Raw genomic sequence first — 16,789 nt, forward strand, 5'->3', positions numbered from 1 at the left:
TTTTTTAGGGTTTTAAATGTGGAATATTAAGGGGAGTATATTGATGTGAGTTATGGAATTTTCGGATGAGTTTTGGATAGGTTTGTGAATTTCCGAAGTTTGGTATTTTTGGCGGTTAATTAATGTAGAATCCGGCTGTAGGATTTAAGTCATTAATCTGTAGAAGGTTGAATTAAGGCTGCCGGTATGTTCGGTGAAGTTTGAGCCATATTGAGTTAGGAATGGCGAAGTTGGGCAATGATGAGTGTGTGGGAGGCTCACGTTTAATTTTGCCCATTGTGTTTAATTATTGGATTTTTAGTGAGAAATTAATTATATATTTGGAACAGGACGAGAGGAGGCCCGAGCAGAGGAAGCCTCGGAGTGTCATCAGGCTTACGCCTAATTTGTGAGTGGACCTTTGTTTTAATTGGAAAAACATGCGATGAATTATCTTGTTGATCATTTATTTCTTCTGATGAGACTTATTGATTTCCCGATTATTTGGCAATTTTTCCTCCTTTGGAGAGATCCCGAAAATGAGATTTTCGGTAGATATGTTTATGGATATTATGAGTATAGTATGTATATAAATGCTAGCTAGCCATACGTGCTTGGTCTGTCATAATGAGGTAAAATGCCATTATGGTGTGACGTGAGTGTTAGATACTAGTGTCATAGCCCAATATGAAAACTACTTTCTTTTCTGGTTTATTTAGGTTTTCATATAGGGAGTCCACACGTATATAAATACACCGTCCTCTTCGGTCATAATGAGGAAAAATATCATTATGGCGCAACGTGAGCGTTAGACGCCAACGTTGTAGCCTTGTATGAATTTCTATTTTTCTAAATTGTTTCTAGGATTCATACAAGGAGTCTGACGGGTGTAAATACATACGAATATATGATTATATATAATTTAGCCTGAGAGGCTTCATTTTATTTGAGTTGGTGACTAGCCGGAGCTAGTCGTGAAATTGTCAGTTTATGAGTTGAGTGCTTTTGAGCTGCCGCATGCAGTATATTTTCTTTGGAAATTAAAATGGGGAAGCATAAATATTTTTTATTAATTTATTTTTATCCACTCACTCTAACGTTAATAAATGTTTTCCCTTGGGCCTTTCGTTTTAAAATGCCCAGTCTGCAGAGTTCGGGTTGGACCTAGTAGGAGACTAGGCATAGTCACCTGCATTTCCACCACTTTTCACCAGTAGGTTATCTGTTTAACCTACCTATGTTTCCTTATTTCCGCTAGTGTCTAGTAGCTCTGAATACTTGGGTTTAATGTATATTATTTCGATTGTGAGTGAAGGCATGTTGACATTTTAGAATATTTGTCAGAGGATTTATGTTATCTTTTGGATAATTATATTTTGATGTTTGGATAATGTTGTGTTGTTGTTGGTGGTGGTTGTATTTGGGGAGCACGTAGGCTCCAGGAGTTAAAGTTGGATGAAAATATTGGGAGTGTTTGCAGGTTTTCTTTAGGAAAGGTTGTCCATTTTTAAGAGAGGTTATGCCGAATTTTTCGGTAATATCTTCCTTGGAGGTGGTCCCCGCTCGACTTATTCCGAGTTTCAGAGTGAAATTCGGGGTGAGTCGTGTTAGAATAACTAAGTGTTGGACCTCTTTCTTCGATAATTTGTCTTTCAACCGTCAAATTGTAGAAGCATATGACCAAAATGATCAACCATGGATAAGGCATGAACCTCCAATGCTTGAAGGCCAAGTAGAGGAAACTTTGAGGGGAGATTCAGAGGTCCAAGTATATCAGTGAAAAAGGATACACTTAATTATAGCATTGTTTTTCTTAGTTAGTGCATTGATTTCGTTTGCATATTGATACAACAACAAGATAAGGATTTGATTATTCGTCTGTCCAAAATGGTTCAAAGTAACTTATATATGTCTCCTCAATCTCAGCCGCAAACCTCTCTGTCGGTGAGTTCTCCTCACCAACTACACTTTTAGAATTGTTTTGTCTAAATGATTGAATCAAACCCTTTTCAATTCTTTTTCAGTTTCGTAGATCAGGAGAAAATTTTGGGGAAACCACACTTCGATGTCAACCTTAATTCTGGTAACCTCTGAAATCATTTGACTACCCTAAATTTTGTATCAAACAATTTGCACCCAGATGAGAAAATAATTGATAGAGTTGGAAATTGATCAAGTTTTTTGTCAAACTGGTTTTTTGTTAATAATTATATATTTGATTGCGATGAATTCATTTTCACATCATTTTGGTTAATGACGTGTACTAAAAGTTAAAACTCTACTAATAGATATCGGCGCCACCGATATCTAGTGTAATCTATCCAGGTGCTACCATCAAAAGGAGGGGGTTTACTAGGAAAAAAAATAAACTATTCTAAAGTTTCCAACAATATACGTCAAGCGTTTCTTAGTCACTTTTTTTCTTCTTGATTTTAACTTAATTACCTTTTGCTAACAAGAGAAAGATCATGTGCCCCACTTCGGAAAGGGATAGGTAACAAGGTGATTGTTATCTGTTAGGTCCATTATTTCTTGTGGCATCTGTAGGACCAGGTCTCAAAGCTTTCGTGAATAAAAGTAGAACCCTTGACGATCAGTGTTCACATACTATTGGCCTATTGGGTATATCCAGCAAAGGAAGACGAAGACCTGGTCGATTTCCAGAGCATTCTAAAGCAGTGATCAAATGGATACATGTTTATGAGCAGTTGGTCATGGATGTTCAAGTCAACTTGGAGATTCTCTGTGATGGTTTGCTTATTTCATTTGAGAGAGACCCCCTGCTGCTGCTTGTTTATTTTTGACATTTTCAAAAATATGTGCTTGATTCGTGGTAGTGATGATTATATGTAAGATGGGTGTATAATATATGATAACCTTTCCTTGAGAAAAAGAAGGAATCATCTATTGAGTTGTAGATAGAAGTTTGAGATCCCAATTCCTAATAACCTTTCCTTGAGAAAAAGAAGGAATCATCAAATGTATTATTGAGTTGTACACTTTTGCTATTCTGATTTTCATGGTGTCCCTATCATAATATGGGGTCATCCCACTAAAATCTGCAGCATGCGTTCGATTTCATTTTCTAATACAATGATCGTGTTCCACATTCTTAGGGGATCATTGATGTGAATGTAGGGGAGGAGACTCAGGAGAGTAGAGTGAATTCTAGATGAGCACCATGCAAGTTTGTTACCAGGAGTTATGATATCATGTGTAATACGTACACACTAAAAATTAGGTGCATCAATGGACCCAATTTTATATAGGAGAAGAGAATTATAAATTAAAGGCTCTTAGGCATTTGAGTTAGTATAATCCGTTATTCGGTTACATCATTTGTTTATGATCCTTCAAATTATCATTAAACCATACTAACACAAATCTAAATATTTTATGTCTTAAAAGTGTTACCAAGTATAATCGGTTATTCGGTTACATCATTCGTTTAGCATCCTCCATATAATCATCAAACCACACTGGCACGTATCTAAATACTTAATGTCTCAAAAATCAAAAATAACATATAACTTTAGATCATCAACACTGAATTCATATCCTCCCATTTTGAGCACAAATAGAATAACAGCGTTTTAGGAGGACCCAGAGTATTTCAACTGATCAAAACGTTGAATTAGTCCAATGCCTTGCGCATCTGTACAAGCAACCAAGAACACGAGCATAAAATGGAATTGTTCAAACAGACAAACAATATAATGCATGCGTGAAACACTCTTATATAAGGAAAGTTTTGGTATGCAAAGCTGTATTTTCAGAGAAAACTTCTCAATATCAGCCTCGTGCAAAGCACATGGAATCTGCCCCTTATTAGTGTATGTATGCTTATGCTATATAATCTATGTGATCGATGTGACATGTACTGTGAGTGACTGATCCACTACCTAAAAAGTGAATTTAGAAAGTGGGAGATCAGATGTGGCTTTCTACATAATTACTTTTGATTAGTTACTGTTGGACAGAATCAAACGTGAAAGTTACTTAGATTTTATTTTGTTTTAATTTGTGTAACAATCAACACCAAGTAATTTGTATGATTAAGCAGTTGGATTATATTGTTTTGATGCAGAGCGGGATAGATGATGATGGGTGTTGGCCTGTTGGGCCTGTGCTTGGTAAGCTGAGGAATAACAGTAACTTGCATGAAATTAAGTGACTGAAGTGATCTGATTTCCTGTCAATCTCATTGTGATCAAGTATTTGAGATTACAGTCTAATTTGGATTATGAATGTGAACTGATGCCTAGTATGACTACAAGAACACAAACAACTTCAAATCAAATTTATAATAAACCTAGCGACCCAGCTAGCTAGTCTGCCAAGAACATGGACACAGTCCCAATCGTCTGGTTATCAACTTATCATCACAATCTTTTGAGTGAATATTGACGACTTAGAAGTTAGAATCATGGATTTTACAGCATATAATCCTTGTTTGCCAGAACTTATTGTTAGCCAAAAGACCTGAGATTTACCTCAAAAAAAAAACTGAGATTTGTATTTAAGATAGGAGAGGACACAAAACCAGTAGGAAAGAGCAATATTATCCATGTCAACACTATCTTTCTTTCTTTTTTTAAACGACGCTATCTTAAAACAATAAAAAGTGATGAATTAGATATATACCTTATGTTGGTAATATTGTGGCAAGTTCTGGGAAACATGACGGTTTAGATCGGTAAAGTTCTTCAAACTCTAGAGTCAAGGCAATAGCTAAACCCCAAATATACCAGCAAACATGGGTCAAATTAAGAGAAATTGTAAACAATGTGAACTATATACTTAACATTCTTCATAGTTCATATATTACATATATAAATGTATCCTTTGAATAAGAGGCCGCAAGAAGACTCAAACCACATACATACATTTCCACTCAAACCACTAATCGATTAAATTACCTAACAAGAAGACTCCAATTTAAAGGCGTAGATGATGATATAGGAAGCACAAATTTGATGTAATTAAGTTCGAAAAGTACTTCTATTTTTTCTCCTTCATGCCCTCATCCTGAGGTGACCTCAGGGGAGAGCTCGCGAGCGACTCCTGGTTGAACTCTCTTATTCTATTCAACTGCGTGTTTGATGTACACTCGTTAACTGCACCTCTCGCTACTTGATGATTCTTTGTGGACACTCGTTTCTTCATCTAGGCAGGGATCAGAACCTGAGAGAGCCGTAGACTGAGTTGACGTCGGGGGACAACTCAGGCCTCGGCAACACTGTGGGATATGGATGTTGACGATGATACTACTCCTCATGTGCGGATGACCCCAGGGTCACTGTTCCGGCCATTATGAATCTGCTAACTTGTAATCCTAACTTAATCAAACCTTTCCGGCTGCAAGACAAATTGCATGATGTTCAAGAAACATAGAACTTTTGAGGCAACCTTAAGATGAAGAGTAATATCTGAAGATGACATGGCTGGTGTGGTGGAAGAAATGAGAAGGGTAGCGATCGAATCATTCAAATGGAATACATAAAAGATGAGAGAGTACTCAGAATAGTATGGTGGGAATGAGAAGATGTTGCCTTGCATAATGGTAAAGATGAAACCTTGATGAAAAATCAATGGTGGTATATAAGGAGGGAGTTCCAGAATTTGAAGCAAAGCTGTATCATTCTCAGTCAAAGTGACTGACACAATGGCTGGTAGAAATCATGTGCTGGTTCAGGGAGAAATTGACCAAAGAAAAGTAAAAGAGAGACTCAAAGTAAAAATGAATTTACCGCTTCTCTTCCTCTGTTTCAACTGCAGGGTCAAAGTAGTCAGATGGTTCAGGCATTTCTGGACTTCTGGTAAAGGCTTCTACAGAACAAGGACTTTTGGTACAGGTATTTCTGGATTGTATACTCAACGAGGATCAATATATTGAAGAAACTTAGTGCAACAGAGGTTAACTAGTTTTACTTTTCACATTAGGAATTAGCTGTTTAAATAAAAGTGTAATTCAGTAATGCTCGTTTGATCACTAAAAGCACCGATGCTGTCCAAAATTACAACTTCGGTTGTTTGGGTTGCTAAATATCCTTAATATTGCAAGATTGGTAGCGTGCATCTCCCATCCTGCAAATTTATGTTTTGTAGAATATAGAAATAGAGCTATAGATGATAAACGTATATTATATTTGAAGAAGTGTTGATCATTAATGTATATCATATTGTTGGAGTCCAGGAGCTTAAGCACACATATATCAACAGTTAAAACACTTGGCTCTCCGACCTCCTGATCTAGATTCTTCGGTTACACACCCAAAACTTAGTCCATGCCCCAATGTCCTACATACCATAATCACTTAAAAATTCAAAGGACAACGATGAATATCAAGATTGCAACTAGACAGGATAATACATGGCTTCTCTTCTACCTAACGGTGGAATGTGAACCTACATCTTGTGGGTGATGGACTATAATACTCGTAACTTGTGATCTAAACTTAACTATACCAAATTTAGGGTGAAAAGTTTCTTAAAATACATCATGTGGAAAACTTAATTTCATGTTAATTATGTCACGTACTACTAGCTTAATTAGACTTTTCATTGAAAGGTTTGAACAAACCGGTTGAATTAATGCAATCAATCATGATTAGTGAATGTGTGCTTCTAATGACTGTCATTTTGCATGAAATTGAAGTAGACTCCCAAAATAAGTTGCGATTAACATTCATTAGAAGCACACAACTTAGAAAGGGAGTCTATTAATGTATTTAAGCCTACAAAAATTGTAATGTATTGAAGTACGTAGCTTAGAAAATATTAATGTCTATTTCATTAAGTCTATTAATGTATTGAAGTAGCCTGAAAAACATTAGCAAACATTATAAACATCAATAAATATTAAGCTACTACAACTTAGAAAATAACAAACATTAATAAACATTAGAAGCACACAAAAATTTAAAGTATTGAAGTAGCTATAGCCTAAAAAAAAAATTTAGCCTTAAACCCTCTAGCTACTACAACTTAGAAAATAACAAACATTAAATACATATCTACAACCAGTACAGCATAATTAAACTTTTCAGCTTCCAAAAAGAATTTTAAACTTAACAATCACTGCTAAAAAATGGTCGCAATACGGTCGGATTCAAGTCTGTGGCTGTATCGTGTGAAAGTGGGTATTCATTATTCACATGAAGATCCGCGTGTGTTACACCATGTTCACACAGACTGTTTCCGTGTGAAAGAATTTAATTTTATGGGGGTGTATCTTGTGACCCTAATTTAGTGAAGAATTGATAAAAGTTGTTGTTTGAAATCATATACAATGCTAGCCGCTATGAGTTAGTTGATGAAACAAACCGCGAGTTGGGTGAAATTCCATTATTGATTACTTTCCTATGAAAAATTTCGAGTCTATATCTCCGCAAAGGTAAGGTGACTGTATTGAAAAGCTCCAAAGAAAGAAAAACTGGTGGAAATGCAATGCGGATTATCACTTATCAGTCATGATCGATTGGATTAATGCAGCATGCATGCTTTTTATCACTGTGTGATTGTGCATGAAATTGATTCACAACTTTTCTGCTATCTTATCTATCATGATACACAATTATATATAAGATATAACCTGACCAATTTCTTCATTTCATTTCCAATTTTCTTTTGTTTAACGTAATGTGGATATGAAAGTGATATAGACGATGCAAAACATTTTGTATACACGGCAGTATAAGCAAACGCATAGACCATGTCATTGTAATGCAAGAATGATACTTGCCACTTGAGTCTTTCTAAATTATAACCCCCTCGTCGGTAACTAAGTCAGGCAAGTGAGGCAACTTAATTGAAGTGACATGGAAGAAGAGATCGAGTTTTGTCATTTCCATCATTCTATGTCGCATTTAGATCATATTTCGTCGCTTAAATGGGTCTCCTAGACTGTTGAGAAAGCATTGTAAGAGATTACACAGCTCAGAATCAGATAAAGAGGCATCTTTTTGCATTTTGAGTAGGATCACAATCCCTTAATTCCAGAGTCTCATTTCTTAGCAAGTAAATAAACTTAGAAAGAAGCATACTAAAAACATAAAAAGATTATGCTTTCCTATATTCAAGTCTAAACAAGCTAATTTAATCACAAAACCATGAACTCTAAAAGTTGAATTACTTGCTAATTGCCAAATATAATTGAATCCCACCACCTTGTCCAACTGAAAATCTCAGCTTGGAAACTAAGCGCAAAATGTGTTTTCATCACATCATCGTCACTATCAATAGTGTCACGAAAAAGACTAAAAAGCTAGATTGCCTAGTAGACATTACGAACCCTCAATCTCTATATAAGCAGCAGAAGAGATTAACAATGCAATTCATAATCCATATTATCTCCCTCTTTGTGTTCTTTGAATTGCTTTTGCATTTGGATTTTACAGCAATGTCTGCAATGCTGAAATTGTCATTTGTATTCTTTGTTTTGACCATTGCTCTTTTCGAATGTTTCACTACGAGCACTGGTAGGTTGCTCTACATTTTTACTTTTACATTGCTGTGCCATAATTTTTGTTATCTGCCTCATTAAATCACATTCCTTCAAGGCTTTAGTCATGCACTAACTATATTATATGGTAACCTTTTGCAGAAGCAAGGGAAGTCAAAAATGAAAACGGGCGGGTAACAATAGTTTGACAGTTCTTCACATACTTTCAATTCATTGCCTTTTTAAGTTACGTAAATTTTGATCGATGAGAACGAATGATGCATGTTGCTCTTTGGTTCGCAGGAGGCAAACGACAGAAAGTGGTGCATTGCTAAGCCATCTACTTCTGATGCTCAGCTTGAGATGAATGTCCAGTATGTCTGCCAACAAGGGTACTACAAGATTAGCTGCTCCGTTATCCAACCGGGAGGTTCCTGTTACATCCCTTCTAACAAGGTCTCATCTGCATCGATGGTCATGAACCTCTTTTTCCAACAAGATGGACAGACGGCCAATGCTTGCTATTTCAATGGCAGTGGACTGCTTGTTTATGAGAATCCTAGTGAGTAGTCACACCTAAAATAGAATGACTGCTGTTTGAAGATTAGCTTGAAAGCTAAAACCAAAGCTTCTAAGACCTGGAAGGATGGAATAGCTTTTCTGATGCCACTTTTTGTCTTTGTTTTGCAGCTGTTGGAAGCTGCAACTACCCTCCACAATAGAGAACATGCTATCAGCATATAACTGAATAAGGAACTGATCTGTTCTGATCTGAGATGAGGTGGTTATAACTCAAAGTATAAAGGCTACTAGAGGAGCTAGCTAGCAAAGTACTTTGTATTTTTCTAGCTAAATATATAGTTTATTGCCCTAAGATCTACAAGATACTCAAATGTAATGGGTGACTACTAAATATATAGTTTAGTAGTGGATGAAAGAAAGAAATAAAAAATTGGTTCTGATACCTTGTGCCTGCTTGGGTCCATCACTGATGAATTATTATGTGCATATGCTCATGTAGATGTAGATGGCTACATGTAGATGTAGATGTACATCTTGCTCCTTGCCAACTATCATAGGACAAAAGAGGGACTTGATCTAAAACAGAGTGATACAGAGGACAGTAGATTTAGTGCCTGAGATTCAACCAGAGACCAATTTAGAGTAAACTTGAATACACAAAAACTGAAGTACTTGGAACAGTCCTTTGGTTTCAAGAATTTTCACCATATTTTGTGCCATTCTTGTGTATTATATGTCATATGCGCTTCTATTCTTAGTAGTACACTCATGCATCTTTATTCAATGTGGGACATGATTGCACCCCTTCATATCAACATATTTGTCATATATTTGAGAATGACATGAAACATGTACCCAGCAAGTGTGGGATATGGCAGTACAAGCCTATATTTCAGTGCATGTGCTCATTGTGCTCTATGGAAAAGCCAAGTGGATAGTCATAGTGTCATACTGATGAGAGTGAGCTGCTTCATTGATTGCTCTCGAGTCTTGTAGAAGATCCTCAACTCTTTTAGTACATAAAGCCATTCAGTGACACTGCTCAAGTGGGAAAGCAAGCTTCTTGTAGATCAAATAAACCAGTAGTCTTCAAGGTTGATCACCAGCCTGTCAACAACTCTCTCTCTTTGCTCTTTACAACCAAAAAAGACATAAATCACAGGACCTCTCACAAAAATAATAGTAATGGCAAATACTGATGAAACCCAGAGAACAGGCAGAAACACAGACACACTTCGTTATAAAAATGCCACTTGCCATGTGCAACAACAATGTTAAATTGTTGCTACTCCACAGCAAAACCACTCTGCTAAATTTTTCTTTATTAAACTTTGGGAGTAGCAATAGCATACAATTACAGCCTCTGTGAATACATAGTAAGCTACTAACACATTCTTGAAAGAACACAAAAATCAATAGGAAAAAAATAGAATGGCAAAATGCCAGTATAGAGAGCATCAACAGCACATGCTTCAAATTAATTCAATGTTTTGGATTCAAGCTTGAACCTTATCCCACTTGAGTGGCTTCACCACCTCCCAGGTGAAGTCAGCATCATCCCTTCCAAAATGCCCATAAGCAGCAGTCTTCAAAAACCTTCCATTGCCCCTCTTGAGATCAAGGTTGATGGCGATCATACCAGGCCTGAAATCAAAGGTCTCCTTCACAATCTTGAGGATCTCCTTGTCGGGGATCTTCCCGGTGCCGTAAGAGTCAACAAACACAGACAGTGGCTCAGCCACACCAATGGCATAAGACACTTGCACAATGCACCTCCTTGCGAGTCCACTGGCGACGATGGACTTGGCTGCCTGCCTCACAATGTAGGCTCCACTCCTGTCGACCTTGGTTGGGTCCTTGCCGGAGAAGGCACCACCTCCGTGAGCGCCCCATCCTCCGTAGGTGTCGATGATGATCTTGCGGCCGGTGAGACCAGCATCACCATGAGGCCCTCCAATGACGAATCGGCCAGATGGGTTCAAGTGGAAGATGGTCTTCTCATCAAGGTACTTCTCTGGGATCACAGGCTTGATCACATGCTCCTTCAGATCAGCAGCAATCTCATCGTTGGTCACGGTTTCATCGTGCTGGGTCGAAATCAGGACAGTGTGGACACGGATTGGAACCATAGCACCGTTGTCATTGAAGTACTCAACGGTCACTTGGGTCTTGCCATCAGGCCTCAACCATGCGCAAGTACCATTCTTGCGAACTTCAGTGAGCTTAGCACCGAGCTTGGTTGCAAGCACATGGCTGAGAGGCATCAACTCTTCGGTCTCATCAGTGGCATAGCCAAACATGTGACCTTGGTCACCAGCTCCAATCTCCTCCGGCCTCTTGGTCAAATGACCATGGACACCTTGGGCAATGTCAGGGCTCTGCTGCTCAATGTTAACGAGCACCTTGCAGTTGTCGGCATCAAGACCCACATCAGCTGAAACGAACCCAATTTCGCGGCAAGTGTCACGGACGATCTTCTCGTAGTCGACATTAGCCTTGGTGGTGATCTCACCGAACACCATGACCATGTTGGTCTTGGTGCAAGTCTCGCAAGCCACCTTGCTGTCGGCGTCCTGAGCTAGGCAGGCGTCGAGCACGGCGTCGGAGATCTGGTCGCAGAGCTTGTCTGGGTGACCCTCATTGACGGATTCGGAGGTGAACAAGAAAGTTTCAAGAGCCATTTCCCAAAAAATCTGCATCAACATAACACAGAAATCTAATCAGCAATTCGAATTTGAAAACATAGTTCTCACAGCAATATCATCAAACAGCTGGTGTGCACTTAACAGATCTGATTTCGTAGTTTAAAGATTCAAAACTTTATCAAATTCAACAACTACCCAATTCAAGATCTAGTGTCGGCAACAAAACCCAGATCCAATATTTATTTTGTTCAGTATGTTTGTCAAATTTGTCGACATAAGTTTCCTCAAGTGTAATCAAGCAAAACTGAAATGAACCCAGCAAAGAAGAACCAGAAGCGCACCTGAGAGGTAGCGGGGGAGAGAGTTTGGGTAAGCTTGAGAGGAGAAGAAGAAAGGACCTTGTGAAGAATTGGGGTCTGTTCTCCTACTCAAGCGGTTCGAGGAAGAGAGGAGGTTGAGGCCCCAATTTATAAGGAAATGGGGATGAGATTCCAGTGTTGGCCAACCCCAAGTATCAAAAGTTGGGGTAGATTCATGATCACGTGGCAGTGAAATCGAGGGGCGGGGGTAAATCTCGGCCGTCGGTGGGGGTGAGTCGGTGGGTGAGATAGGGAGAGGGTGGTGATCTGAGATTCTGAGACGTGGGGAGGACGCGTTTTACCGCGCGTTTGGTAATAATTACCTGTAAATAACCCACCTACCCCAGCCTGTCAAGTTTTCTTTTTCTGGGCAGACATGACGTTGACTCATCACCCCACTTGGACTCTCACTTAACGGAGTGACTTGACTCTGTTTGTTAAGAGCGCTTGGTTTCATCCCGACTACAACCTAGTTCGTTCCTATGAAATCTATTAATGCGATATCGCAAGCTTTGTTTCGCTTGTCCTGGCTGAGGCAAGGGCAAGGGTAAATCGTAGAACTTGGGGTACACATAGCATGAGGATTAAAATTGAGTTTTATTTCTTGATTATTAGTTCACTAAATGTACACTAACTGAGGTCTTACACAACTGACTCCAATCAGCAATAACAAGATGACAACGATGTGGACTCAAATAAGTGATGTAATGTCTTCTCAAGCGGCGAAGTCGAGATCCCAACCAAGTTGTTTCAGAGGCTCTAATCATGGTTGTTGTGGTGGCCGAGGGTGTTTTATATTGGAGTGGATCGACAACTAACGTTGGGGCACTACCAGTCAGGGCTCGACGAAACGTTGCCTCTAGTGGTTATGCAACCATAGTGTATTACTTGATTGCATGTGTTGTTAGGCCTGAGAAGGCTAGCCTTAATGCCAAGGGCAAGGGAAAGACTTAATCTTCGGTTAGGTCAACCTAAGTGTTAGACTTAAGATAACCCTAATTATTAAGTTTATTAGGTGTCCACCAATTGAGTTCATATGTAGTCATTATTTTGTTCCAAGGAATTAGGTAGTAACGTAAACTGTTTTCTTTTGCTTCAAGCTCTTTATAAGCCTAGTTGTAAATAACGAAGGTACTAATCATGGTGCTTAATTAACAGACCTTGTGGGGCATGTCATATGATGTGAATTGTCTTATAATAGTTGATGAAGCAAAAAACCGTTCCTATTTATTCAAAAATAAATAAATAAATTAGTACATCATTAAATTGGTTCTATAGTTTGTGGTCTTATTAAGCTGGTACACTATTAATTTTCAGATCCATATCAGTGGCTTGAGAGCAGTAGGGGACTCTCCTTGTTGTGTCATGATATATTTTCATCATTTTTGTTATCTCAACCCGTTGTGGTTGCTTAACACCATTCGTGTGGTGATTTACTGACTTATCAAATTTGGGGGGCTATAACTACATTAACAAATTTATAGATCCACAAACCTCCATGTCTTCCCTCACCCAATCCCACCCATAGCTCCCATTTATCTTTCAAGTTCCAACAACCTGATCCATGAAGGTTTTCATAGCTTTTCCTTAAAAGTGAGAATCACTTTACTTAGAGGTTTATAGGTGCTCACGCATAGGTATTTCAACCTGCATTCTTTTCTTTGTTGTTGGCTTCTACACCATCTGACCATCTTGGTTTCTTCCCGAATTGAGTCTCTAGCTGGCGGGTGGTTTTGGTTTTAGGCATTCGTCCCCTTAAATCTTTGGTTTTGTTTGGATGTGTTTTGTTAGTCATTGGTAGCAGTACTTCGGTTTTTATCCCATTTGTATGACACTTTCGACAACATCTTGGCTCCTGATCGATGGCGGCTGGCGAGAAACTTGGGTGGCAGCTGCTATGTTTGTACCATTTTTGGAGATGATGTTTTATATACTTAAATTTTACGGTTACACTTTTTGCCCTATCTATGTGGACTTAGGTCGAGTTATAATTTTTCTTGTTAGGTTTATCTGTCGGGGCTTATCTTAATGCAGTTTCATTAATTACCCAAAAAAAAAAAACATTGTCCTGTAGTTTGGTTTTGAAGTCTCAAATACAAGTTTTCAAAGCTACAAACGAGAATATAACAAAATTATGTATGTGATTATATTATGTTTGTGTCATTTCTATCGGTGGTTTTGAACTTTTTAGTTTTATTTACGTGTACTACGGTTTTTGTATATGCCAAATTTTCCTAGATGCAGTTGATCGCATGCATCAATCATCAACGTCGATCTGGAGCACTGACCACTGAGTATCAGTTTTTTTTGTTGACGTCACATGGATATTGAGAGACACCCATCATAGTATACAAGTTATCATCATAGTATACAAGTTATCAATGCATCACTACCTGATTACCTCCAGAATAAAGAAGCATCAACTCGTTTCGTTCTGCCCCCTAGCTAAATCATTCCAAAGACCAAAACTTGTGATTCATATACGTGTGCCTGATCATGCAACCTTAATCTGACTTTATGAATAGTTTGGTAAGAATTATGTAGGAAGATTCTCAGTTGGTCTATCACTAAATCATATCCTATGTAATGGGTTGGTGATCGAGTTGGTGATTTGGTCTTACATCCCCTTCTCCAATCTTTATATGATACCACTACCCAGCAACCTACCAACATCGGTCAAAATCAGCGTACCAAAGAAGAAAAGTCAGTAAAAACCAAACACAAAACTACCCAAATTCGAACTTCGAAGCTGTTTAAAAGCTAGAGTTTGACCTAAACTCATTATGGCCCAGTTTGGTACAGCTGTGCTGTGAGGAGAATTGTTTTTGAATCTGCTGCGACCAGAATTGTTTTTAAAATTGCTGTTAGGAAAATCAGCTGAGGCGTTTGGTAACATATTTTTCAGAAGTGTGGCTAAGTGTAATTTACCAAATTGGACATGGATGCTCAATAAGTCAATATATTTTTCTATAAAAACTTCATATCTTTTTTTTTAGAAGAAAAACTTCATAATGTTGTATTGCTCCGATTTTAGTCTTTATTTCACAAACCAGTTGCATCAGGAACAAAAAAAAGTGAAATAATTTGAAAACAGAAAAATAAGTATATAAAGAAAATGTATCAAGTATATTTAGTTTAATCATAATTAAACTATTAATTTAAGAGTAAATGACTAATTTAACATCCTTTTAGCCCATTCCAATGAAAATCTATTCAACAACCCAATTCCAATGAATTATAACAAAAAGACGTCAATACTCTCACCCTAATTTAACTCTCTTTCTCCTCTTTTTTCCCAATCATTAACTCTCTCTCTCTCAGAAAACTCTCCCACTCTCTTTCCTCTCTCAAACGTGAATCTGATTCCTCTCTCCGGCGATGCACTGACGACATGAAGCACTGGCGAAGCACTGCACCGGTGACGCTGCCTCGACGCCGATGAGGCTAGATCCCTCACGTCGGTCCTCGTCACTGCCAAACTGATCACCGACACATCTCTGACCAGATCTCTTCCTCCTTCTCTCCTCTAATCTGGAAAGCACACACACTCTCTCACTCTCTCCTCCCGCCGAGACCGTTGAGCCGAAGAGCAGCGTCAAATCCAAATCAGGTTGCCGCGCATCTGAAGTCGACGGCCTCCGATCTCTCCTCTCTGACATCGACGACCTCCAATCACTCCTCTCCGACGTCGCTCGTCAGTGTTCTCCATTGCAAGTTCGACGCCTCTAGAGATCGGATCCCCACTCTCTCACCATTGGCATCTCTCTCTGTTTCTCTCCGAAGTCTGAAGACAGAGGTCAACTTCACTGAATCAGACTGGTTCAATTTCGCTGGGTTGAAATCGATGGCGCCAGAACTGTTTTGAAGGCCGCCGTTTTTGTAGAGGATGAGCTAGCGTTGTGCCATCGTTGTTGTGGTTTCTGGGTTTTTTTTTTTTTTTTTCGTGAACAAACGTTGAGGTTTCTGGTTAACAAAAGGTTTATGTACCTTCGTTAGTCTGTCATTGATGTTTGATAATTATGAAATCAGTTTTGGTTAGATAGACCTGTTAGATAAGTTTTGGCGTTGATGTATATGGAATAATTAAGATTCTTACTGACGGTAATAATATTTCATAGCATCTTATTTTTGTGTTCTGCACCCAAAATATAAAAATTACTAGGGGTATTAATTTTCTATTATTTGCTCGTGTGTTGATTTTTCTCTGGAGATAATAGATTGCAAGTTTACTACCCCTAGTAAAAGTTTAATGGGGGTAGTAAACTTTATTTTTTTGCATCTATTCTTCCTCTGTTTTAGTCTGTATTATGGCCTTGAAAATATTGTTTTGCAAGTTTACTACCCCCAGTAAACTTTTATTGATTGCAAGTTTACTACCCTCAATAAAAGTTTACTGGGGGTAGTAAACTTTAGTTTTTCGAATCTAAATTGTTCTTCCTTGTTTTAGTATGTATTATGGCCTTAAAAATACTGTTTTACAAGTTTACTACCCCCAGTAAAAGTTTACTAAGGGTAGTAAATTTTATTTTTTTCGCATCTAAGTTTATTTTTCTCCGTTTTAATGTGTACTTATAGCCTTGGAGATATTATTTTGCAAGATTACTACCCCCAGTAAACTTTATTTTTTTGCATATATGTTGATTTTTTCTCTCCTTTAAGGTATATAATGGTCATAGGAAAACTGTATTGTAAGTTTACTACCCGCAGCAGAAGTTTACTAGGGGTAATAAACTTTATTTTTCTGCATCTAAGTTGATTTTTCACTGTTTTAAGGTGTATAATGGTCATGGAGAAACTTTATTTTGAGTTTACTACCCCCAGTAAAAGTTTACTAGGGGTAG

The 16,789-nt window shown here is 38.1% G+C and overlaps 2 protein-coding genes across 7 annotated transcripts; one reads left to right on the forward strand and one right to left on the reverse strand.

Annotated features, from left to right (window-relative positions):
• The first annotated feature begins 8,318 nt into the window (after positions 1-8,318).
• On the forward strand, positions 8,319-9,382 carry LOC101312718 (glucan endo-1,3-beta-D-glucosidase-like). Its single transcript, XM_004297038.1, has 4 exons — positions 8,319-8,459; positions 8,585-8,616; positions 8,726-8,984; positions 9,113-9,382. Exons 1-4 carry the CDS (start codon positions 8,381-8,383, stop codon positions 9,142-9,144), a joined length of 402 nt encoding a protein of 133 aa, XP_004297086.1. The 5' UTR covers positions 8,319-8,380; the 3' UTR covers positions 9,145-9,382.
• A 796-nt stretch (positions 9,383-10,178) lies between these two features.
• Positions 10,179-12,070, reverse strand: LOC101313011 (S-adenosylmethionine synthase 3-like). Of its 6 annotated transcripts, XM_004297044.1 has the most exons (3): positions 11,931-12,070; positions 11,304-11,637; positions 10,179-11,105 (listed from the first exon to the last, which is right to left on the reverse strand). In XM_004297044.1, the coding sequence occupies exons 2-3, from the start codon at positions 11,623-11,625 to the stop codon at positions 10,441-10,443; spliced, it is 987 nt and encodes a 328-aa protein (XP_004297092.1). In that variant the 5' UTR covers positions 11,626-11,637; positions 11,931-12,070; the 3' UTR covers positions 10,179-10,440. The 6 variants fall into 6 exon arrangements, with proteins under 6 accessions (XP_004297092.1, XP_004297088.1, XP_004297089.1 ...); XM_004297040.1 differs by having other exon boundaries at positions 10,179-11,637; XM_004297041.1 differs by having other exon boundaries at positions 10,179-11,637; positions 11,785-12,008.
• Between the last annotated feature and the right edge of the window lie 4,719 nt (positions 12,071-16,789).

This window comes from Fragaria vesca, linkage group LG4 (genome assembly GCF_000184155.1).
Source record: "Fragaria vesca subsp. vesca linkage group LG4, FraVesHawaii_1.0, whole genome shotgun sequence".
NCBI lineage: Eukaryota > Viridiplantae > Streptophyta > Magnoliopsida > Rosales > Rosaceae > Fragaria > Fragaria vesca.

Excerpts from the sequence above, each read along its gene's own strand:
- LOC101312718 (XM_004297038.1), top strand. The coding sequence starts at position 8,381 with ATGTCTGCAATGCTGAAATTGTCATTTGTATTCTTTGTTTTGACCATT. Across the intron at positions 8,460-8,584 it reads ATGTTTCACTACGAGCACTG|AAGCAAGGGAAGTCAAAAAT; the intron begins GTAGGTTGCTCT and ends AACCTTTTGCAG. Across the intron at positions 8,617-8,725 it reads TCAAAAATGAAAACGGGCGG|GAGGCAAACGACAGAAAGTG; the intron begins GTAACAATAGTT and ends TTTGGTTCGCAG.
- LOC101313011 (XM_004297039.1), bottom strand. The coding sequence starts at position 11,649 with ATGTTGATGCAGATTTTTTGGGAAATGGCTCTTGAAACTTTCTTGTTC.